Below are 25,548 nucleotides of genomic sequence, written 5' to 3'. Positions count from 1 at the left end.
GTGGATCCCGCGAAACCACCGATCAGCCTACCAGGGTCAGTATTATATTGTTCTGAGAGCTCTCACAAGAGGCAGACAATACCATCCACTCGAGCTCGGCTGCAGACGCGCCCCTTCCCTCCCCCCTCGGTTCGTCCGGACCGCCCGCAGTTGCAAGCGCGCCAGCCGCCGCCGATTTGCCTCGGCCTTTGACAGCTCGGCCCGAGCACCTCCGGGCCTCGAGTCCCGGCTCAAGGGGCGGGGCGAGGCGGGGCGAGCGAGCACTGGGCGGGGCAAGTGCGAGCGGCGGCGCTAGGAGGGAGCGCCCGAGCCCAGCAGAGCCGAGCGGAGCGGAGCAGGGAGGTGCTGCGGTGAGGCAGGCAGAGCCCGGCCGGCCGCCTGCGGCTCCGCGCCGATCGTGCTGCGTCCCCGGGCTCCGCGCACCCCCGCCTCTGCCCAGGCTCCCGCAAAACTTTTATTCTCTAGGGCCCCCTGGGTGTCTGAAGGACTCGGAGAGCTCGGCCCGCTCTGCGCTCCCCTGCGGCGGCGACCAAGGGGACGTGCATCTCTCACCCGCGGGGCTCTAGCGCCTCGCGCCTCTTCACCTGCCGATCGCTCCCCGGAGCAGCGAGGGGGCACCCGCGGAGGCGCCGCGGGGGCGCCAGCGCCCCGGAACTCTCCCGCCCACCGCGGCAGACCCGCCCGGCGCAACTTTAACTTGATTTCTCTCGTCCAGCCCCGGCACCCGCGACTGCTGCTGCCACCGCCGGCGTCTCGGCAGCCGCCGCCTCACAAAGGGGCGTAGGGAGGGGAGGCGGCGCGGGCGGCTGGCTCAGACGTCGGTGTGCTGGGCGCGGGCCTTCGGGCCGCAGAGGCCGGGAGACAAAAGGGAAACTGCCTCTGTTCACCGTGCGGGCTCGGAGCTGCCTGCTTGTCCATCTTCCGCCCGGCTCCGTGAGCCTCCGCCCCCTAACCCTCGGCTGCTGCTCCGCCTCCCTCCCCGCGGGCTTTCCCCGCAGTGCTCCGGGACCCGGCGAGCTTTCGGGGCGCGCGTCGCTGCTGGTGGTTGGGGCTCTAGCGATAATAAATGATAGAGGATACAATGACTTTGCTGTCTCTACTGGGTCGCATCATGCGCTACTTCTTGCTGAGACCTGAGACGCTCTTCCTGCTGTGCATCAGCTTGGCGCTGTGGAGTTACTTCTTCCACACGGATGAGGTGAAGACCATCGTCAAGTCCAGCCGGGACGCCGTGAAGATGGTGAAGGGCAAGGTGGCCGAGATCATGCAGAACGACCGACTGGGAGGGCTCGATGTGCTGGAGGCCGAGTTTTCCAAGACCTGGGAGTTCAAGAGCCACAATGTGGCCGTGTATTCCATCCAGGGCCGGAGAGACCACATGGAGGACCGCTTTGAAGTTCTTACGGACCTAGCCAATAAGACGCATCCGTCCATCTTCGGGATCTTCGACGGGCACGGGGGCGAGGTAGGAGTTCTCTGGGGCTTTGAGTGTGTGTGTGTGTTTGTGTATGTGTAAACAACAGGACGTGGTGGGCGTGTCGGGTAGCACCTGTGTGCGAGGGGCGTGGTGATGACCTGGTGTCGGGCTGGACAAAGCCACTAGTTCCAAACTTGGCCAAGTTGCCAGAAACACCGCGGGATCCAGACCTCTTGTACTGAGGGTCCAGTGTGGGGGAGGAAGGGTCATCCATAACCTATTTCATGCCTCATAATTTATGAGGTTTCCCAAGGCCAGAGTCCAGCAAATGACTGTGTTAGTTTCGCTGGGAGAGTTAGTGGTTTCTACAGTGAACTTTGGCCCAGGGCCTCAGCGCCCCTGTTATGGGGTTTGAGGCCGAGCTAGGCGCAAAGAAGGAAGAAATCTTTGATTGTCGTTAGGAAAAAGATAAAATCTGCAGAGCCGAATCAGTGAGGACTTAGTAAGCATGAAGGAAACTCTGACTCCTTTCCAGCTCTTTCGCCCTGAGGAGGAACCCGAGGGGCAGCGCTGCGCTTCTTCCTAATTCCATTAACTTTACAAGTGCAATGCGGCCACTTGACAGCAGCGCTTTGCTGGCCGCCTGCTTTTAGCTGGATCGAGGCACGGGACCGAGATGCCTCTGGCCTTTGCAGAGGTGGCAATCCCCGCAGAGGTAGCGGTGCCCAGATCTTGCCCCTGCGCCCTGGCCGGCGTGGGACGCAGACGTCTCCCTGCTTCTAAATTCCTTTATTTGGGGTTCATGTGGGAGCAAGAGATGAGGTTAGAGGCCGGTTCAAGTCCCTCTCCCGCATTTCTGCGGCACCCTGATTGCTTGTCGGGGCTCAGATTTCCTGGAGGTCAGGGCGAGAGTTGGCTTTGGTCCTTGGGCATCGGCCCAGGCGAAGTGAGTGGCAAATGTGGCTCCAGAGCGGTGCTCCAGAGAGTAGCAGGCCAGCCACCCCATCTCTCTAAACTTGGCAGTTTGGAAAAGAGTTTCATTGCTGCATACTTTTTTTTTTTTTAAAGCATACTTTCTTACTCCCCGCACCCCCTCTTCACCACCCCTTCTTCATCATTTCCTCCTCCCCCCGCCCCCTCCTCCCATCCAACTTTTCCCCCTCAATTCTCTTGCCGCTTCTGGTCTCTGGGTGGGCTGTAGGGGATATCATTCTCTTTCAAGCTTGTTCTTTGGCCTTTGTTTTGGGTGAACATTGAGAACGCTCTCAACTGGGTATCTTAACTGCATTCTCTCTTTGATACAAGGTCACTTCACCCAACCCTCTGCTAATCTTTCCCACATACTGTATGTACCTACCTGGTAGAACCAACTTTGCCAGGAATGGCAGACTTGATTGGAAAATTTATTTGGTAGAGCTGAAATCAGTTTTTGCCATCTTCCATCCACCCTAGCCTTTTCTATATTCTGTGTTTCAAAACGAAGGTTTCTCACTGATTGTAAATTTGTAGCCTCTTGTGTAGTATGGGATTCTTTCCTTGCCCCTTGGGTAGGTGAAAGATGTGAAGTTAATTGAGGGAAGGGACTCTGTGTATTTGGGTAAAAAACATATCTGAAAGATAAGGTTGCCCATATAATGGCTGATTTGTTTCCTGGTCTGAGTCAGAATATCTATATTTTCATTTTATGTGCCTTGACTGTTGTAAATCATTTAATAAAGCTTATATTTATTATATACTTTATATTAAAATTGTTGGCAGATGATGATCTGATTCTTGTGTTAGAAAGTACAGTTTTATTCTTAACTTAAAGGTCTGGATGTAGTGTTAATGTTGTGAAACTCTGGGTTGTGCTTATCTGGGTGTGCTGCATTGGCATGTTTTGAGCCTGCACATGTAAGTGAATGAGTATTTTTAAATTTTCTTCTAAGCTGATATTCTAAAACGTGAATATTGAAGACTCCAACAGATTTCAGGTTGAAAATTTTCCAGTATTATCTTCTGGCAAATGTACCATTCAGAAAAGGGACATGCGAAATGCTTTTATTTAACTAGAAATAGTTTACATGTATAGGGCTTTCCGTTAAATTTTTAAATAATAAAAGAGATCATCATTGTTAGCTAAACTATGAAATGAGTTTCATTGTGCCTTATATTAAAAAGCTTGCTGTTAGCAAAATAATATTATCAGTACCCTGAAATACAGAACAATTGTTCTGTCTATAACATCCTACAGTGCATAGCCAGTTCATTCATTTTGGCTTTGTTTTAGGGCAAAGTAAGGAGTTATAGAAAAGAGCTATTTAATTGCTATTGGGAATGTGATGACAAATAATCTTAGGTATTTCTCTTTTCCTTTTTCTTTCATTCAAAGAAAATCCGACCATCTAATTCTTGTCTTCTGTGTTGTTTAGCTTCTTTAATATTCACCAGAGGAGGGTGCCACTGTTTGATTTTGGTGTAGATGATAGTTCTCACCTTTCAGAAAAGAGGAAGCTTTTTCTGAACTCGCTACATACACATATATGTAGAGAGTAGTAGTAGTGTGGTATGGAAGATGATGAGGAATTTAATTTTGTTTCTAATAATTCAAACTAATAAGATAGGCTATTAAAAATCAGGACCCATGGTAGTGCTTTTAGATACAGAAGGAACCTAAGCCACCTTGTATATCTATTTCATTCTGTTTTTTAGATGAGATGTTTATTGATGGCAGGAGAAGTTGTGACCTTCCTTAGACTGCATAGCTTATTCAAGGCCTTCAGTTTGATAAGCTTTATATTAAACCAGTGGACAAATTAGTTTGCATATTTACCTAGGTAAATAGATAGCACACTAGGGATACAGAGGTGAATGAGACATGATTCCTGTTCTCAGAAAGTTTCAGTGTGGTGAGAGAGATAGACCTGTGCACCAGAAATTATAGTCATTGTGTGCTTAGGGTGTTATTGGAATACTGAAGAGGGTCATTTAAATCAAATTGGAAGGTGCGAGGCCCTGGGAAAGACACCTTGAAGGCGTCATTTACTGCAAGGTTAAAAGTGTAGGCTTTGAATCTGTGCTCTGCCTTAAACTAGCTGTGACCTTGGGCAAGTTGCTTAAGCAGCTTTATCTGGGAGTTTTTTTTTTCTTTTTTCGGTACGGAGGCCTCTCACTGTTGTGGCCTCTCCCGTTGCGGAGCACAGGCTCCGGACGCGCAGGCTCAGCGGCCTTGGCTCACGGGCCCAGCCGTTCTGCGGCATGTGGGATCTTCCCGGACCGGGGCACGAACCAGCGTCCCCTGCATCGGCAGGCGGACTCTTAAGCACTGCGCCACCAGGGAAGCCCTATCTGGGAGTTGTTAATCTGAAAAATACGGATAATAATGCATGTGAGGTTCATATCATCAGTTGTATTAATACCCTATCTAGAAAAATACTTGGTGGAGAGAAGGATGTGGAAGAAGAAAGCTTAGAGACCAAGAAGTCTGTAGTGTCGGGGCAACGGTATCCAAGGGAAGGAAAGAGACTCTACACATGAAAGCCACAACTTTGATCACTAGAAAGGTGTATGTTGGATATAGACAATTCATTAGGTATCCACCGAACTCTCTATCACTATTTGTTCTAACTTCCGGTGAATTGATTATTAATTTAGGATTCCAGGTATCCTAGCATTGGGGAAGTAGCATCCTGGCTTCAGGTGCAAATTTTCTGATTAGTGAAAAGGAATATTCTTTATGATTAATTAATAAATTGGTATTCTGACTTGTACTTCAGCCTCTTCTGAGTTGTTAACATGAGTTAGTTCTCTTGAGTCTGTTCAACTGTGTATTTTTGACAAAGCTATGTTCAACTGTGTATTTTTGACTAAGCTATGTCTCCAGACTTGTTATGCTGAGAACCAGACTCTGGATGGCTGTGATTTCCAGATGGATGATAGCTTAATGAGCCATGTTTTTTTTAGAGGTGCTATGGGCCAGCTTCCTTACTTGATTCCCTTGGGCCCTTGATAACATTCTAACCACCATACTATGGGTGGATGGTTGAAAGTGTGTGTGTGTGTGTGTGTGTGTGTGTGTGTGTCTAAAGCTATGGCAGTGACTCTTTTGCTGTATAATGAAAATTAAAATAACAAAAAGGAAAACAAATAGCTTAGATTGTATCAACTAATGTGGAAAGGTTATTTTTAAAATTATAAAATACTGTTTATCTAAGAAAATTGTATTTGGTGCTTATCCATAATTTTTATCCACAGGCAAAATGTGTTTTTTGTTTTAAACTTTTTATATTAGCTAGAAGAAATATCACTGACCGTTTGAGGCACTTTTGTCAATGATCATGGCTGAAACTTATATAGCAGAATGATTGTTATGTGTTCTATATGCTTATGGACATTATTGTGTTAAAGGTCATATATCATTGTATCATAAAATTGACACACAGCCATTTAAGCTTAGAGTTCCACACTTCACATCAGAGAGAAGCTATACTTCCGGTGCTTGTCAGGGGCTATAGTCTTGAGGCTTAGCACTTCTCAGAAGCTCAGAAGACAAACTGCTAATGGAGGGTTGCTTGAAGGATATGTACAGTCTAGTTCTTTAGATGAGTGGTTCTTAACTTTTCTTGAGTCATGCTTCTCTTTGAGGATGTTATGAAACTACCGACATATCCCCCAGAAAAATGGACATGAGCACATCAAGTTTTGTTTATAATTTCAAAGAGAATTAGATGCCTGAAGCCTCTGGATTTTAGGTTAGTCTAGATAGAATAAAATCTGTCTCTGATAAATCTAGAACTGCAGGGAGCTGTGTACCTGGACCCCACCTTGCCCTGATTGTCTTCCTCTTCCTTCCTCTCTGTCATTTTGCATTTATTGACTTGTGTGTTGGCATTTGTTTGTGAGGATTGTTATGAGGGATGGTCTCCCAAAACTCTCTGACAAATCAACTTTAGGGATGTCACTGAGGACTTTATTTGTTACAGTATATAATATCCTCTTCATGAGGACCAAGGAAGAGAGAGTTCTCTAAGAGCTTTTTGTTTTTATCTTAAGGATGCTGAATCATGTAACTGATTGGATCATCCTGTTTGTTGGCTGCCAGAAGTGTTAGAGCCAAACCTCTGACCTACCTCTAGCAAGTGCGCAGAATTTTATTAATTTGGTACATGAACCTCACTCCCAGGACAGCTTATATTTCCTACATTTTGTCCCATTTTTCTCTTTCTCCTCTTAGATATGTCATCTTATCTTGTGGTATATGTATTTATGTAAGTTTCATTGGCTCCTCTCTGAAATAAGATATACTACTTCCAAATAAATAAATTATGAGTGGCATAATGAATGATCTGCCTTCCAGACGTTACAACTGACGTTAGTAAGTGTTGGGCTCCTACATTACTGATGTACAAGAAGCCTGTAGATTTAGTGTGGACAAATGCCTTAAGGTTTAAGAGAAAATTCAGGTTATTTTGTTTTAAAATGGCACATTAACATTTGTGCCCCCAAAGGGGGAGGCACTTTACCTTTTTTTAAAAAATAAATTTATTTATTTTATTTTTATTTATCTTTGGCTGCGTTGGGTCTTTGTTGCTGTGCACGGGCTCTCTAGTTGAGATGAGCGGGGGCTACTTTTCACTGCAGTGCGCGGCCTTCTCATTGCGGTGGCTTCTCTTGTTTCGGAGTACGGGCTTCAGTAGTTGTGGTGCACAGGCTTAGTTGCTCTGTGGCATGTGGGATCTTCCTGGACCAGGGCTTGAACTCTTGTCCCCTGTGTTGGCAGGCGGATTCTTAACCACTGCGCCACTAGGGAAGCCCCGCACTTTCCCTTTAATAACCCATTCCTGTCCTGTGCTTAGCAGCTGTTTGTAGGTGAATGTAGGATCCTGACTGCTGACCATGGTGCATCTTCTGAACAGATTGTTTAGAAATTCAGTTTAATTAAACCAACATTTTCTGTATAGTCTGTGGCATAACAGAGTTATGCTCTCTGTGATGCCCAAAGATGAATCAGTATATTCTCTGTCCTCAGGGAGCATTCCATCTACTTGAAGAGATGAGTTTTTAAAAAATAGCAGAACTACAAGATGCAGTTGGACCACCTACAAGAGAGTGGTGGCCTGACGGAGCGAGCTTGGGGAGTCTTGGATAATTTTGAAGAGGAACTGACATTCGACTATATCCTAGCATTTCAGTAGACAGAGATTGGGTGGAGGGAGGATGAAAAGATGACATAACAGGTGGAAGAAAAAGTGTGAAAATGGATCAGAGGAAGTAAAATGCAGTCACAGCTGGAAGAAAGGCAGGTAGCTCTATTTGTTTAGAGCAGGCTTTCCCCATATGCTGTAATCTAGAAGCCCACTCATTTTTTTCTTCCATATTTAAGTACCTTCTGTTTTATGATATACTTCATATTGTTTTTTATTGATTTATTTTTATAAGTTTATTTATTCACTTTTGGCTGCATTGGGTCTTCGTTGCTGCATGCAGGCTTTCTCTAGTTGCGGAGAGCGGGGGCTACTCTTCGTTGCGGTGCACGGGCTTCTCATTGTGGTGGCTTCTCTTGTTGCGGAGCACGGGCTCTAGGTGCGTGGGCTTCATTAGTTGTGGTCCGTGGGCTCAGCACCTGTGGCTTGCGGGCTCTAGAGCGCAGGCTCAGCAGTTGTGGCGCACTGGTTTAGTTGCTCTGTGACATGTGGGATCTTTCCGGACTAGGGCTCGAACCTGTGTCCCCTGCATTGGCGGGCAGACTATCAACCACTGCACCACTAGGGAAGTCCCATATTGTTCTTTAGATATCTATGTTTTTAAAGTTAAGTATATTTGTTAAAAAAATAAATTTCATATCAGCACTGTGAGTAGAAAGTCCATAAAATGAAATTCTTGGCCTCCAACTTGCTAATAATCTATCTCCATCTTGATGGAGTAGAGCGATTCTAAAAAAGTTCTTCTCCTAGTCTCTGGTTGCCTCTAGAGTCCTTCTGTCCCCCTCCCCTGGCTCTTTATGAACAGAAAGGTGGCTTTTAAAATTTAACTATTGACCAGTTAAATTGAAGTGAGGCAGGTTGCTTGTTCCCTTCGCAGGTGGAAGGTACCTCTGGTGATGCCACTCTTTGAGGAACCCTGGTTTGGAACAGCTTTCCACTGTGTGGACTCATGTGACAGATGAGATTTCATGTGTAACACACCTCCATGGGGAACCCAGAATGATAGGCAGTTCACAGTGTTCTAGTAGAAATTCCACCCCATTTCTAACGCAGGTACATGAGAAGACATTATAGGCATAAACCTGAATCCTTTCTAGCTTAGTTTAAAAAGTAAATAATTCATAAGTTTTTGGTACTTGAGCCATTATTGGTTACAAACTATGACTACTTACAATGATAGGATGCACAGTGACATGTGTACTGGGACCCACAGTTGAGGAGCCTTAGCCTGGAGTTTATGGTAAACCCAGATGAGGAGTTGGAGATGCTGCTGGAACGTTTGTCAGCACTGACACTGAAAGCCACACTGAGCAGCCTGGGCCATGTGCTGTAGATATTGGAGAACCACTGGATATTTTTGAGCAAGGGAATGGCTTTTAAATCCATGCTTTAGTAATTCTGTTCCTCTAATCTATATAGAGGATTGATGTGAATGAACAAGATAGAAAGGGTGTGTGTGTGGGGGGCGTCAATTGGGGAAGCCTGGACCAGAGCAGTGAAGAGGAAACCCAGGGGTGTGGGCCATTGCTGGAAAGGGGGAAGGAATGAATTGGAGACCCTCTGAAGTAGTAAGACTGCTGTGGGGGTCCCCAGTGTGACAGCGTCAACATGATAGAGGGCGGTTGATAGAAGAGCAAATTTGGACAGTAGTGAGAATAGTGTGAGTTTGGCTGTAAATTTGTTTCCCTTTTTCCCTGGATGTTTTCTGGGATGTTTTTTGGGATTCATAAAATGTTTGTTGACTGTTTAGCTCCCCAGTTTGTAAAACATTATTTCTGTCATACCTTCTCTAAATGGATACATTTTAAAACAATGAAAATATACATTGTATGTAATATCTGATTTATTCAAATGGAAAGGCATTTATTACAATTCAGATGGAAAGGCATTTATTACAATTTTACTTTGTTACCAGGAATAATTTAGGCTTTGTTATGAGGTATGGTTTTCCCAAGACTAAAAACCAGCACTATATCTTCTTGTCTCTTAAATGATTTCATTTCCTTGACACTGCTTTTAAAATAAAAAATATGTATATCATTCAGTCTCAGATGAAAATGTTCCCTGGGCTCTGTTCAATTTAAATGTAAGCTCATAATTCGTCAGGGACTCAGATTTTTAAAAAGTGATATTTTAATTTTGAACGTTAATACTTGAAGCATTTGTTTTATTCTAATTTCTACTTTAATCTTGAACTACTTCAGTAATATAGTTTTGTGGTTTAACTTTTATTACCATTTTAATAATCCTATTTAATAAATATGAAAGTAAATCTGCAGCAAATTAAACATATTTAAAAATAAATTAATTTTAAAATTATAAGAGTAATATGACTACGTGATAGTATAGAAAAGAAAAAAAATCATTCAAAATTTCATTATCCTGTCACATCCACTGTTACGATTTTGGTGTATTACTTGCTCGTCTTTTTTTATATGCATTTAAAATATAATTTTACAGTGTTATACATATAGCTTTAAATCTTGGCTTTTTTTCACTTTGTACAATCCTGTAAACCCTTAGTTATTTTGCTCCATAATTCTTTATTATATTTCTAACGTATTTTTTAGTGATGGAGTGATATTTTACTGAATGGATATTTGATAAATTACTCAATTGCTTCCTTATTGGTATATATTTAGGTTCCTCTAACTTTTCACCGTCACAAATAACATTGTAATAAGTGTTTTTGTGCTTTTACTGTAGTTTGGATTATTTCTCCAGGGTGGGTTTCCAGAAGTGGGATTTCTGGATCAAAAGAGAAGTAAAGAAACCACTATTATTGGTAGTAATGATATTAATAATTGTTGACAATTATTGAATATGTATAATATGCCAGGTAGTGTTTAAAGTACTTTACTTATATTACCTAATTTTAATTATCATAACAATTTTTGAGGTAGGTACTGTGTTATCCACATTTTACATATGTAGAAATTAAGGCACTGAGAAGTTAAGTAATTTGCCCAAGGACTGTCCACAGTTCATAGATGGTGAAACTAGGATTTGAAACTGGGATTCAAAGTTAGAGCTATTTATCTCCAAAGCCTGTGCTATCAGTTTCTGGTTGGAGTTCTACAAATCTCATAATTTGGGCAATAAAGTGCAGATAGCATTGTTAGGTGGACCCTGCCTGGTCTTCTTGTGTTAGTCAGTAAGACTTGGTGTTTCTTCTTTGACAGTTGTGTCCCCGTGTCCCTGTGACATGTTGCTCTTGAAAACTCTACACTGGAACCTTGGTAGGTAGATCTTATAATTACCTGAGAAAGTCCTGAAGTTAAAAAAATTAGAGGTCAGAAGTCAGAGCAGGTGGTGACTCACACTTAAACAGCCGTTCTCAGCCACTCCCCTTCTTTGCTGGCAGAATCTCTAACCCACTACAGAGAATCCCTGACGTTTTTGCCTCTTGACTCATGAAAGGCTTGCATAGATGTTATGGTGGCATTAACATAGCCATTCTCAATAAACAATAACGATTTATATTTTATTTTAAAGTACCAAGGGCTTGACTTTAGAATAAGTATGTAGGGGTGTGTGTATATTTGCATAATTTCTCTTTATACTGAAGCACTGTTCCCCCCCCTTTTTTTTGAGGGCCAAAATAATTTCCTAATACATAAATGACTGTAAATTTAAAAGAGCAAAATACTATTGTTTCATTTGTTTATTTATTTATTTATTATTTTTGGCTGTGTCGGGTCTTAGTTGTGGCACACAGGATCTTTCGTTGTGGTGCGCGGGCTTCTCCCTAGTTGCGGCGTGTGGGTTTTCTCTCTCTAGTTGAGGCACGCAAGCTCAGTAGTTGTGGCCCACGGCTTAGTTGCCCCGCGGCATGTGGGATCTTAGTTCCCCGACCAGGGATCGAACCCGAGTCCCCTGAACTGGAAGGTGGATTCTTTACCATTGGACCACCAGGGAAGTCCCTTTTCATTTGTTTGTAATACTGAGTTGGTATGTTTAGTTTGAGTAGATGCTACGTCTTGTGTTTCCATTCCAGAAGACTACTTAATACTTTGTTCTCTTAGTCAAGCCTAGTCTTTAGTGATGGCTAGTTATAATCTGTTTTTAATATAAATCTGCAAGTTAGGCCTCTCTGGGCCTGTAATCACTTGGAAAGGGTGCCTTTTTATAATTTCTACAAAAGTGTAAGTCACCATAGCAATAGGCTGTATTTCTGAGACTCACATTCTTTACTATACCGTCCATCATTGTTGCCCTCCTTGTTCTGCTCCTGTGTGAGCAGCTGACAGATAATCTGTGTGTTTTAGTTGCTAAGCCGAAGACCAGTTACCCACTGCACATTATGCAGCAAACCTTATGACTTCCCTAGAGAAGTGAATACTTATTTGTGTTTGCTTTTCAACATTGTTGGTCATTATAAATGTGAATGGGGCTTTAATGCCCTGTAGTAATAAATCTTAAATATTTGAAATGGTGTTTTTAACAGGACAGTGTATATTCATCACTACTCTTGGGCAGTAAAGTTTTAAACCTAAAAACATTACAAAATTTTTATTCTCTTAGTTATAGAATTGCCATAGGTCAGAAACTGTTTTATTCTGATAAGTATATACCATTTCCTTTTTAATCTAGTAAGTGCTTTCATTTCTCTTTTTAATTAAATAAATTAACTCTTAGTTAAATTAGTCACTGGACATTTTCTGGCCAATAAGCCTCTTAACTGACACTGTCAAGATTTTATAGAAATTGAGACATAGATTTCGATCATACTGTTCACCTTTTTGATCCTTAGTATAACGAGATGAATTTGCTATAAGAACTGAGTTGCACAGGTATGTGATAAATATAACTGTCCCAGAATTTGGGATTAAGAAGTTTTTACTTCTCTTTTATTTTAACACTTAGATGTTTTCCTAAATTTCTGTTTAGAAAGAAGATAAATTTTCTCTTTAGATAGGCCTGGCAGGGATCTTGAATTGTCGTATAATCCAAATATAGTGCCTAAGGCTTCACCGCTACATGAATAATCTATTTTTAAAGACTTTCATCAAGGAGATTCCACATTGGTCCTGGAGAATTTTTTTCGCTATAATCCTCTCAGGAAAATCATCTTTATATGTGAACTCTATCCCTTTGGTTTAAGCCTATTTCTTTTAGTCTGGCCTCAACAGAGATAATTTAGGATTAAGTTGTTACCATTTGTAAATCAGTAAGATTATGGTAATCAAAAATCTCCTCCCCCCATATTAAATAGGTACATCAAATTTATGGGAGAAGTACTCATCTCAGAAAAAGGAGATACAAGATAATTTCAACCGAAGACAGAATAATGTTTCCAGATAATCAATAATGCCTCCTTTCTGTAAAGAGCTAGTTTGGCAATAAAGGAAATGTCCTCTTCCAGTTTTATAGATTGACTGTTTTTGTCTTTTATGTCCATTGTCAGAGACTTAAGTGCTTCAGCTGGAGTAAATTTGAGCTGCACATCTAGGTGGTGCATTATTTGAAAGTTTTTGGTTGCAAGTGACAGAATACTCAAGTGGAAGCAGCTTAAACTCTAGGGACATTTATTATCTCACATAACAAATGACCTGGAAGTACGTGTTTCCAAGGTCGGTTAATTCAGCAGCTCAGTGACTTCAAGTCTTTATATAACTACATCCAGAGACATGAAAAAGAAACTGTACCTATCCTGCATTCTTAAAGCCTGAGGAAAACCTTCCTAGAAACTACCCCCTCACATCTCCTAGGCCAGAATTGTGTCCGTGTCTAAACCAATGGCTTGGCCATGGAAATACCATCACCATGATGATGAACTCTGACCCAACATAATTCACCCCATGTCTGGGGAGGAGCCCAGCTGCCTCTGGAGGTCATGACAGCCTAGAAAGGTGAACGAAACTAGAGTTTTGTTATCTAGAAGAAAGGAAAGTGGGAATGTTTGTTGGTTGGGCCCCACAGGTGGGAAGGGGGTTCAGAGAAGGTAGCCTGGAACCTTTCTTGTCTACACATTTGCAACCTTGTTGAAGAATGTTGCTGTAGAGTATATAACACTGACATGGCGGGGGGGAAGTTTAGAAGACTTTAGAAAAGGGTAAACCATCTTATTTTCGAATTGGCTTAGGGATGACTTTGCCTGGAAGCTGAGATATAAATTTGGTATTTTAGGGTTCCAGGAAGTCTTGAAAAACTATGAGGAGTTAGTTTCTTAAATAATTCAAGTTTTCTCTCTGTTCTCTGTAAAGACACAACAAGGAGGGACCTGGGTGTTTGGAGAGTAACAGGTGTTTTTTTTTTCTCTAATATATATGACTGTGTGTTCAGTGTAGTTAATGCTATTGATAAATGTGGAAGTATCACAGCAGGTCTTTTGTTGGCTATCCATTTCTATTTTACCATCTTTCTGTTTCAGAAAATGGATTTGATCAAATTCAGTAGGATTTTTGTCCCTTAATTATTAAGTGTCATTAAGTTTCATTATTTTGTTTAAAAATATTTGAATCTACTCCAGGCCAAGGAGAGGAGATTCCTGGGAGGTTCAAAATTTTGTACCCATTTTGGAGCAGGCCATTCTGGCACTGGTCTCGGCTACAGGGAGAAGGGAGGGCATTAAAGTCTTCAGATTTTTCTGTAGGACAAATGAATGCACTTGGAATAAATTCTGTGTCTGCCTATAGAGTACTCATCCTACTGCTCCTGCTGTAAATTGGTTACAACAAGGACATCTTTTTGTTGTTTTCGTGACTGATTATGCCAGTCGGTAGAAGTACTTACTGAGTAAACTTCCCATTTAATTTTAGTACCTTTTCTGGTGATTCATCCACTACATTTTTTTCCCCCATAAAGATATGCAATCATATTGTCTACAAATAATGTACTTGTGTCTCCTACTTTCTAAATAGTTATGCTTTTTGTTTTTGTTTACTGCCTCAATGGACTAGTTAGAACAGAACAATGTTCTGTAATACTCATGATAGTGGGTGTTATCATGTTTTTGTATTTGAGATTATTTAAAAAGTTTGAGATGAGGGGAATGTGAAATGGCTTTAGTTTATGGACAATAGGGCTCAATTTTCTTTACTGATATAATGAAAGATGAAAACCAATGGTAAAGTAAGAGCCAAAGAAGAAAGGATATTCCAGGGATAGTAATATAGAGAATGAACAATCAAAAGAAAGGACTAGAACTGAGTGTAGATATGATGCTGAAAACCAGAGTGCATTGATTACATGAAGCAAAGAACACTGTCTTTTCTTCTTTGGGGAAAAATTGTCATCACTAGGTCCATCTCATGAAAATGTCCTAGGAAGCATTAGTAGTCTAAACAATAGGCACAGTATGTGACATACAGGATACTGATTCTGCAGGTTGTGGAAGACCTAGCAAGATGAGATGCACGTAGGAATCCCTCCTTCTGGTTCCAGAGGAGTGGAAGGTCTGGAGCCATCTTCCCCTGGCACCTCTGCTGGTTTTGGTGAAGGTTATCCTTTTTTTTCCTCTGGGACTTCAAGAAGATTCTTGCCCTAATTTCTACTACATGTCTTGTAAGAAAACAGCAGCTGATTGTGGAAGAGTCTCATACTGAGAGGGTTAGGTCCTAAGTTGGTGTAAAAAGACAAGATCATGTATAGCCAAAATCTCCCTGGAATATTCCCTCAAATTGACTGTAAAGAACAGTGTATGTGATGTTGTACCTCTTTTTTTTTTTTTTTTTTTTGCGGTATGCAGGCCTCTCACTATTGTGGCCTCTCCTGCTGCAGAGCACAGGCTCCAGACGCGCAGGCTCAGCAGCCATGGCTCATGGGCCCAGCCGCTCCACGGCATGTGGGATCCTCCCGGACCGGGGCACGAACCCGTGCTCCCTGCATCGGCAGGGGGACTCCCAACCACTGCGCCACCAGGGAAGCCCTGTACCTCTTATTCTGTAGAGCAATGTGTAGTTATAAATGTATAATATCCCAAGTAACATATAGTATAGAATAAAATGTAGTATGTGCAGGTAAAATATAGTTTTAAGGTGTTTTAAATGATATAAAAGAGTATCTTGAATTTGTGTAAATTTGTAAATAGTACCATTTCACTGTACCTTCTGTAAGATAATAGAATAAGAAATTGAAGAATATTTGTGAGATTTTCAGGTGATGACAGGAACTTACTTCTTTTAGAGAGAGTATGTTATATATTTCTGTGTGATCACTTTGAGAAAATTTAGTTTCTTAAAGTTTTAAAAGTACAAAGCAGAATAAACATGTGGCTTTTTGGAGTTAGGAGTAAGATTAATTTATCCTGATTATTTTGAAAGTTAATTTTAGAGAGATAATTATAATGCCATATTGAGTACTTTATTTTTAATCTAAGTGCCAGCCATATCTTTGACGCTAGATGGGAATACAGAGATGGGTACTCAGCCTGGTAATTTGTATTCATAAATACATAGAAGTAGTTTATACTTGCTACTTCTTTCTTGCCTATGGCTTGAGACCCTGGGGGATTTTATTCTCCAGCGATTTCAGAAGAGAGACCAATCAGGAATTCTGACCTTTCCCACTTTCCTGGTGTCTCTCCTGAGTGTCTGATATGGTACCTCAGGCCTAAATTCTTTAGATAAATGTCTGTTCCTGGGTTTGTCTAAGAATGAGACTTTTTGAGCAGCAAGGAATTCTTGGAAAGGAAGCTTGTATTTTAAGTATCTATGAGATCCAAGTGGCTGCTGATGAAGAAATCATGCGAGTAAAGAACTGGGATCCTGACAGTGGTCAAAGAAGCTCTTTACATTTTCCTATTAGAGCCATAGACCCTGCTCTGGTCCACAGAGCCACATAGCGATGGAAATTTTTTATCCCCAAAGGATTATGTAATGCAAGCAGTTTTAGACATGAAAGAGTACAGGCAGGCATGTATTTTGGAAATATCGCATAAGAGGGAATTCTTTGATGGAAAGGACAGCTAGTTTTTTTTTTTTTCTCTCTCAAAAATAGGATAACAGTGGGAGTGCCCAAGTGATGTTTCCACTTTACCAGAGAGAGGCCCTCATCTCCAGCCTTCATGGTGACTGTCTGTTAATGGAGATTAGGATATCCACTTTCTTCATTTAAAAAAATTTAACATTGGTACGATATTATCTGATACACAGTCCGTATTCCAATTTTGCTGATTGTCCCAACTGTCCTTTTTAAAAACAGCTTTAGATATGATTGACATACAGTAAACTGCACATATTTAATATATACAATTTGATGAGTTTTATATATCCCCGTGAAACCATCACCACCATCGAGATAATGAACATATCCATCACCCTCAAAAGTTTCTTCATGCCCTTTTGTAATACCTTTCTTCCAATGTCCTCCAATCCATCCATCACTGGGCAACCATTAATATGCTTTCTGGCACTATAGAGGTAGTTTGCATTTTGTAAATGGAAATATACAGTATGTACTTCCTTTCTTCCTGGCTTCCCTCCCGGCCCCCCGCCCCAGCATAATCATTGAAATTCATCTATGTTGTTGCATCTGTCAATAGTTAATTCATTTTTATCGCTTAGCATTCTGTTGTATGGATATACCAACATTTGAACATCCATTCACATGATGTTGGACAGTTGAATTGATGCCACTTTTTGCCTGTGAACATTCATGGACAAGTCTTTGTATTGACTTTTGCTTTCATTGCCCTTGGGTAAATACCTAGGAGTAGAATGGCTGGATCGTATGGTAGGTGTATACTAGCTTTCATTTTTTTTTTTAAATATTTATTTATTTATTTACTTGGCTGTGCTGGGTCTTAGTTGCGGCACGTGGGATCTTTTTTTTTTTTTTTAGTTGTGGCATGCTGGATCTTTTAGATGCAGCATGCAGAATCTAGTTCCCTGACCAGGGATTGAACCCGAGTCCCCTGCATTGGGAGCATGGAGTCTTTGCCACTGGACCACCAGGGAAGTCCCGGTAGGTGTATATTAGCTTTTAAAAAAATTGCCAAACTGCTAGTCCAAAGTGGTTGTAGTATCTTACATTTTCATCCTCCGTGTATGAGAGTTGTAGTTGCTCTGCATCCTTCCCAGTCTTTTAAATTTTAGTACTTCTAATAGTCATGAAGTGGTTGCTTTATGTGGTTTTAGTTTGCGTTTTCCTAATGACTAATGATATGGAGTATCTTTTTAATGTACTTTTGGGAAGATGGTCTTCTTTTGAAAACACAGAAGAGGATGGTTATTAAATCTCGGTTTTCTTGTAAAATCTGACTTTTATCCTTGTCTCTATGTTGTGAGTGAAAAAAGAGAATAAGAAGTGAAAGGGGTAGGAGTGATTAGACATGACTCTCTCTTACTGAGAGAGGCTAGGAGTATAGCCAAAAAATAAGAGGTGTTGAGAGGTTGCACAGGGTAACCAAGAAATCAGATGAAACAGGGAGAGTGGATGAGAAGACCAGGGCCTGAGACCACTAAGGACAGTTTGTATTATCAGATTCTTTCATGTTCTTAAAACCACATGTTCTTGTATTCCAAAGGAAAAATCTGAAAGAGACTTCTCTTAAAAAAGTGCCTTTGAAAACAGAGACTGTAGACACTGCTTCTGCTCTCTTTCTACTTATTTATTTCCTGTTATCATCTGACTCTTTTTCAAACCTGTTTTTTTGCAGGTCTCCAGAGGCCTCATAACTGCCACGTGTGATGGCTTGTTTCCAGCCCTCATCTTCATAGATTTTTCTGTAGGATCTGGCTTTCTTGACCACCTTTGTCTTCTTAAGACTCATCTCCCCAGCCTTGGTGACACACTTATGTTTTTCTTTTCCTCCTCTGACTTCTGTTAGGTTTTCACTTCCTTATGAACCTGGGTTTTGAGGACAGCTGTACTCAGTGTGCTGGTGCCATTTTGTTTCTTTGCACCAGAATCTTTGCCACCTCCATGGATTCAGCCATCCTTTCTGAGCAGAGGGCTCTCCTTCCCATCTAGAGTCCACATCTTTGCATGCTGACTTATTGTTTTCTTTCTTGGTGTCACCTCCATAACAACCTGTCTGAAACCGAATTTGCCTCCTGTGTTCATAGATTAATTTCATCTCCAGACTTGTCTCTTTCTGTCATGGTGCTTTTTCTCAGTCTCCCACTCTTGAAACTACCATGTCACCTTTGCTTCTTCCCTCTTCATTCAAGTCTGTGAGACTGTGTCATACCTCTCATCTCTGTCTCCATCTTTATAGTCATGCTGCCACGATCCTAATTCAGGCTTTTCATCACGTCCTGCTAGGATTGTGATAGTGGTTTCGTAACTGGTTGCTTAGTCTCTGGTCACTCTCCCTTCCAATCCACTCACTGATGTCTCTGATAGATCATTCTTCTAAACTCACTGGGTTGTACATTGTTTCTTTTAAAAAGTCTGTGATTTCTACCAACCATGATTTATTTCTCTGAAATTTGTAGAGTTCTCCTAATGGCATCCCTGACTACTTTACCTTACTCAACCTTATCTTCTGTTGCTCTCCTACACAAAGCTCTGCACTGCAGTAAAATTGGTCTCTTTATTATTCCCCGAGTACCTGATGGGTACACATGCCCACTGCTGCTACTGGTTAAAAGCTGTATTCCATTCTCTGAGAGATTTCTCATTCCTCTTCCCCCATAGCTGTGTCTTGTCCTTATCCCAAGGCTTCCCTCAATTTCCTGCTCTTCTATGAATTCTTGCTTGGTAAGTCAGCTTTAAATAATCATTCCCTCCTTTGAACTTATGATCTGTGACAGACAGTTGAACATTTTGTGTTATGACTCATTTTTAAGGTACTTTTTCTCTCCAGCCAGAGTTCAACTTCCTTGAGTTTCATGCCTCTGTGGAGTCTCTCTGGTGTGCCTGCACTGTTCCAGATGCTTGCATTCTGATAATAACAACACCTTACAATAATTCTAGAAATAATGATGCCTTGAAAATGAAGAGGAGACACCAAGTTGTATGACTGCGTTTGTTATCATTCTACCAGCTGGAAACCACAGGGCCCTGCTCATTCTGACTGTTGAGTGGCTGCGACATGCCGGGTGCTTTCACTGATGCTCTCTCACTGAATCCTCATGGTCCTTTGAGGCAGCTGTGGTTATCTTCATTTTACAGCTGGGGAAACTGAAGCTCAGACTACTGTGTGCCCAGGGTTACACAACTGCTAAGTGGCAGAGCTGGGATGAAAATATTTCCCTTGTCTGCCCCGATTCCAAAGCCCTCCTCTTCTCTGTGCCACACTGTCTTTATAGGCAAGGACAAGATTTGGCAAAGCATTCACATGGGGGTTATTTCTGAGGTACTGTTAGCACTCAGTTTGTAACACTTTGGATTATTTGTAATAAATGTTTCAAGTACATGGGAATGGAATCAAGTTGAGGAGATAAAGTAATTTATTTACACCATTCACTTGTATTTACTCTTTGTTTTTCTCATCAACTCTGGTGGCTTGTGCAATGTATGGTCCATCCAGAAGCCCTTTAAATAATGACCAAAGAAAATGCAGATTAAATATATAGAATTCTGAAGATTAGCCTAGGCAAGTGGTTTTCATCAGTTTGGCAGGTGACTCTATTTCTGGTTGTAAGGCAGGAATTTTGAGAATTGAAGCTGGCTCTTCAGAGGAAGCTAGGCAACCTTCTCTGCTTTAACTCAGTCTGCCCTTCCAAAGGTGGGTCAATTATTTGGTTGGGTTGTTATGGATTTTAGGGCATTAGGCACGCCTCAGCTTTCAAAAGTAAGTACAAAAGAACATCCTAGAGCTCAACTGAAAAAAAAGTTCAATCTATAGCTTCCCTCCCAAAAGCATCATGCAAAATAAAGTTATACATAGTATTTAGTGAGTATCAAAGAGTAGGGAAAATATAAATGAACAGTTTCGGCTGCCTGGGTGTAGAAACGGTGATTCATAGACTTGAGATTTGGAACTCAAACATACTTGGTTTGTACTCAAAGGAGAGACGTGTCAGATAAGTTGCATGACAGAACAGAAAATAGCTTACTGAGAGTGTGGGAATACCTTAGAAAGGAATAAATGTTGCCAACTTTATCTCATTCTACCTAATGTCATCAAAATATATGTTTCCTCTACACTAGCTATTGAATAGAAGGAATGGCATTTTAGGAAACATCCAGCATGAGGAGTTTATAGACTTCTCATGTACAAAATGGACATTTTCTACTTTGGGGAGCTTTTGGAATCATGTTGAAAACCAAAGTAACTCAATTCTTAACAGGTAACTCTGTTAGCTACCTCCTTCTCAGCTCCTCCAACCATGGGGAAACAGAAGTTGCTTTGTGGTTCTTTTCACCCATGCAGTTATCACTAATCACCATTCCAGAGAAAGATGAGGTCTTATAGGGTGAAAACTTGGTATTTCCTCAAACAGTTGACTAAATTTCCCTTTGGCAGTGTTGAATTTGAGTTGAAAAACATTTTTACCTTCCTGAAATAGGGTAGAAGTTATGGCTGTGAATGTTTGGGTTAGCATTATGCCTGTTTTTACCTTTTAGTTATTGTATGTCTCCCTTCAGATATGCTGTACTACCTTGGTGCCTTATACAGAGTGGGTACGCCATAAATGTTTATCAGATTAATCGCATCAGGGAATCAGAGAAGATTAGTACTATGCAGGTTCTTTGGTTGCTTTTCTACTTCTTTTAGAATGAGAACTTAATCTAAATAATTTCTAAAATATTTTCTTTTCTTTAAAATATTTTAAAATTGTGATAAAATCATATAACATAAAATTTACCATCTGAAGAACCATTTTTAAGTGTACAGTTCAGTAGTCTTAAGTATATTCACATTGCTATGCAACAGATCTCCAGAACTTTTGCATCTTGAAAAACTGAAACTCTGTATCTGTTAAACAGTAATTCCCATTTTTGTCTACCTCAATCCTTTTATAACTACCATTCAACTCCCTGTTTCTATGAATGACTACTTTAGATAACGCAGATGAATAGAATCATTCAGTATTTGTCTTTTTGTGGCTGGCTTACTTTACTTAGCAAAATGTCCTCAAGATTCATCTATGTTGTAGAACGTGGATATTTGGGTTGCTTCCACCTCTTGACTACTGTGATAATGCGCCTATGTACATGGGTGTGTAAATATGTCTTTGAGATGCTGCTTTCAATTTTTTTGGATTATATACCTAGAAATGCGAATGCTGGATCATATGGTAGTTCTGTTTTTAATTTTTTGAGGAGCTGCCGTACTATTTTCCATAGTGGTTGCACCATTTTACACTCCTGCCAACAGTACACAAGGGTTCCAACTTCTCCACTTCCTCACCAACACTTCTGCTTTTTTAAGTAGTAGCCATCCTAATGGGTGTGAGGTGATAGCTCACATTTTGATTTGCATTTCTCTGATGATTAGTGATCTTGAGTATCTTTTCATATACTTGTTGGCCATTTGTAAATCATCTTTAGAGAAATGTCTGTTCAAGTCTTTTGTCCATTTTTAAATCAGGTTATATATTTTTGGTTGTTGTTGAGTTTTAATGTTCTTTCTATTCTAGATATTAACCCCTTATCAGATAAAAGATTTGAAAATATTTTCTCCCATATTTCTAGTAATGTTTTGGTAACTTTTTATATTGATATAATTTCGAACTTAGAGAAAAGTTGCAAGACTAGTACAAGGAACTCCTGCATACTTTTTTTTTAAAATTTATTTTTAAAATTTATTTATTTTTGCTGCATTGGGTCTTTGTTGCTGTGCACGGGCTTTCTCCAGCTGCGGAGAGAAGGGGCTACTCATTGTTGCGGTGCGTGGGCTTCTCACTGCTGTGGCTTCTCTCGCTGCGGAGCACAGGCTCTAGGCACACGGGCTTCAGTAGTTGTGGCTCGCGGGCTCTAGAGAGCAGGCTCAGTAGTTCTGGTGCATGGGCCCAGCCGCTCGCTCCGCGGCATGCGGGATCTTTCCGGACCACGTTCCGAACCTGCGTCCCCTGCATTGGCAGGTGGATTCTCAACCACTGCACCACCAGGGAAGCCTCTGCATACTCGTTATTCAGAATCACGGAGCACCTAGGTTTCTTGACATTTTTGTTGAGCCTTCTAAACAATGAATTACTTGTGGCTGTGGGAGATATAAAAATATAAACATGGCCCCTGTCTGAATATGGAAAGCAAATAAGAATGTTTATAAAGCAGCAAGTCCAGATGAGAATAATATAGTTAAGAACACAAGTGAAAGGGGGCCAAAAGTAAGAATAACTTGAGTTATTAGAACTGGAGACCTGTCCCAGTGATTTTCAACATGGGATGATTTTGTCCCCTGGGGGGCTTATGGCATGTTTAAAGACATGCTGGTTGTCATAACTGCAGGGGGCATGGGAGAAAGTTGTCCTACTGGTGTTTAGTGGGTAGAGACCAGGGATGCTGCTAAACATCCTACAATATTTAGGACAGCCCCACACTATAAAGAAGTATCCAGCCCAAAATGTTAATAGCACCAAAAGGAGAGAAACCTTGCCCTATCCTCAGGAACCAGACTTTGCAGAAAACCTGTCTAGAGAACTTTCAAGGCTTTGGGCCCAGAGACTCTCTCAAACACATCCAGAGCACTTGGATAACACAGTGAAGGCTATGCTTGGTTAAAGAATAGGTATGAAAAAGAGTATTTTCTTTTTTGTGTATAATGCACAATAAGAGGACTTAGTTGGTCTGCTTACTATAAATTTTTTGCAGTAAACTGTCTAAAAATGCTTTTCCTGGTTTCATTTTGTATTGCAGTCACTTATAGCTCACATGTTCCTGTTACTGTGTTCTCTTTTCTTTGCCACTCTGTGCTGTCGAAAAGCTGTGTAAACTCAGAAAAAAGCAAACATTACTATACAAAAGGTCTTGAAGCTTAGAGGAAGAAAGCAGTGGTGTTGGGGGAAGATGTCTTAGATGGCTTTCTTTCCATTCTCGTTCACTGCAGAGAAGCTGGGTGTCAGCTCTATTTTATCACTCACTCCAGTAGGCTGGGAGGAGAATGGAAATATTGGGCTGGCCAAAACGTTCGTTCAGGTTTTTTCCCATAACATCTTACGGAAAAGGCCGAACGAACTTTTTGGCCAACCCAATAGCATGAACATTGACATCCTGTAGACCTGGATTTGATTCCAAGCCCATCCATTACTAAATGTCTGACCTTGGGCAAATAAATTATATACTCTGAACTCAGTATTGTCTTCTCTGCAAGGCGGATAATATCTGCTTCACTGAGTGATGAGGGGCAGTGGAGTGCAGTGGTTAAGGCTGTGAACTCACAAACTTAATTGCCTGCCTTCAGATCTTTGCTCTGCTGCTTCTCATTGTGTGTCCTTTGGTAAGTTTCTCAACCTTTCTACATCTCAGTTTCCTCATTTGAAAAATGAGAAGAAATATATAGTATTCACCTCATAGGGCTGTTATGACATTAAATGAATTAATACATGTAAAGCACTTAAAGTGGTGCCTGGTACATGGTAGGCGCTCAGTAAATGTTAGCTATTTTGGGGATTAATTTGAGATGAAGGATGTAAAGAACCCTGTAGTGTCTAACAAACAGAAGGTGCTTGATGACTAGTTTTTAAACATTTAAATTCTAGTAGCAGTGTATTATAATATAATGCCATTATAACAAAATTCATCAGCTTCTGAAGTTAAATGAGTGGGGATTTGATCTTAAGATGTTTCCAGGATGCAAAAAAGAAACTGGTCATTCTCTTGCTTCCTCCTTGTACCTGGCAAAGACTCCTTTGGATACCTGTTCAAAACTGTGCTTAAAGAATTGCAGGCCTAGCCAGACTTCTGCCAAATTATAAGAGGCCGGGATTCTGTGGAATTATAAGAGTGACTGAATGCATGGAGCAGTGAGGGAGGTTTGGATTAGAAACAGTTGTTTTTCTAGTCCGGCTTTCATGAAATTACCCTCCGTGGAGAAGAAGCGGAGAAACAGCGGGAAGTTTAATTCTTTTCAGACTCTACGTGCATTGTTGGGGTGTGGACGTGTATCCGGGTGGGTGAAGGGGTCCTGTCCTTCTAGACAGTATAGGGGATTTAGACTCACTCAAAGGTAGTTTACTTTGAAACGAAATATCGGGTTGTACCAGTTCCTGCCAGGTATTGGGTTTTAGACAGACATATTTATAGGTCATACATGGTGCAGCCCTTTCTTAAAATGCAAGAATATATTACTTCATTATAAGGGAAAGTGTAGGTAAAGCGTTTAGCACAGTGCCTGGCATTATAGTGCTTTATTATGAGTTAGCTGAAGTTGTCGTTATCATCATCATCATCATCGTTACTCTTAAATATTATGGTTTGGTTTAGTTTAGAAAGGAAGTTTTTACTACTCATTCAGCAACTCAGATTTCCCTTTTATTTATTTTATTTTTTATCTTTAACTTTTATGGACATACACACATTAAAAAAAGTACAACTCATGATTCTATAGCTTGATGAATTTTCACAAACTGAACCCACTCATGCAGTCAACACTTAACAGACTATTACCAGTGCCCCACTCGTGTTCCCTTCTGGCCATTATCCTTTAGTTTTTAGCAAAAAAAGTTTTTCCCTTATGGCTTTATGTAAACTCTTAATAGGTATGACTGACAGTTACAGCCTTAGGGATGGCCTTACTTATATGCTTTTATTTTCTTTTGCTTTCAAAAGCACATCTCCTGGAAAGGGATTTCAGTCCTGTGGGTTGTTATATTTGGACATGGATAGACTGAGTGATCTTGTAGCTCTTCCTCTGCAAATAGGTGGTGTGTTCTTTGCTTTTATTTATCCATACTGTAAAAGTCCATTGAAACCAAAAAGGAGTCCATTGTACTCAAAGAAAAGGAAAATGGCTCAGCCACACGGATCTCTTAGATGTCCTCTCTAAAAGCATTCCACATTCAATAGAGTTCAGGGGAATGAAAGAAATCCTGTGGTGGAGGAAGGCTGCACAATGCTGGGTGCACTTGTAGGCCCTCATCTCCTGCCATCGACCGACGTGATTAGGCTGAAGAA

The 25,548-nt window shown here is 41.1% G+C and overlaps 1 protein-coding gene across 1 annotated transcript in view; it reads left to right on the top strand.

Annotated features, from left to right (window-relative positions):
• The first annotated feature begins 296 nt into the window (after window positions 1-296).
• The window catches only part of PPM1L (protein phosphatase, Mg2+/Mn2+ dependent 1L), a 333,300-nt gene continuing 308,048 nt past the window's right edge, over window positions 297-25,548 (top strand). The window contains exon 1 of the mRNA XM_060011202.2: window positions 297-1,465. Coding sequence (XP_059867185.1) covers window positions 1,067-1,465 — 399 coding nt within the window. The 5' untranslated portion in view covers window positions 297-1,066. The remainder of the gene's footprint in view (window positions 1,466-25,548) is intronic.

The sequence above is a fragment of the Delphinus delphis genome, chromosome 4, assembly GCF_949987515.2.
Source record: "Delphinus delphis chromosome 4, mDelDel1.2, whole genome shotgun sequence".
Lineage (NCBI taxonomy): Eukaryota > Metazoa > Chordata > Mammalia > Artiodactyla > Delphinidae > Delphinus > Delphinus delphis.
This window is presented reverse-complemented; position numbering and strand designations above follow the sequence as displayed.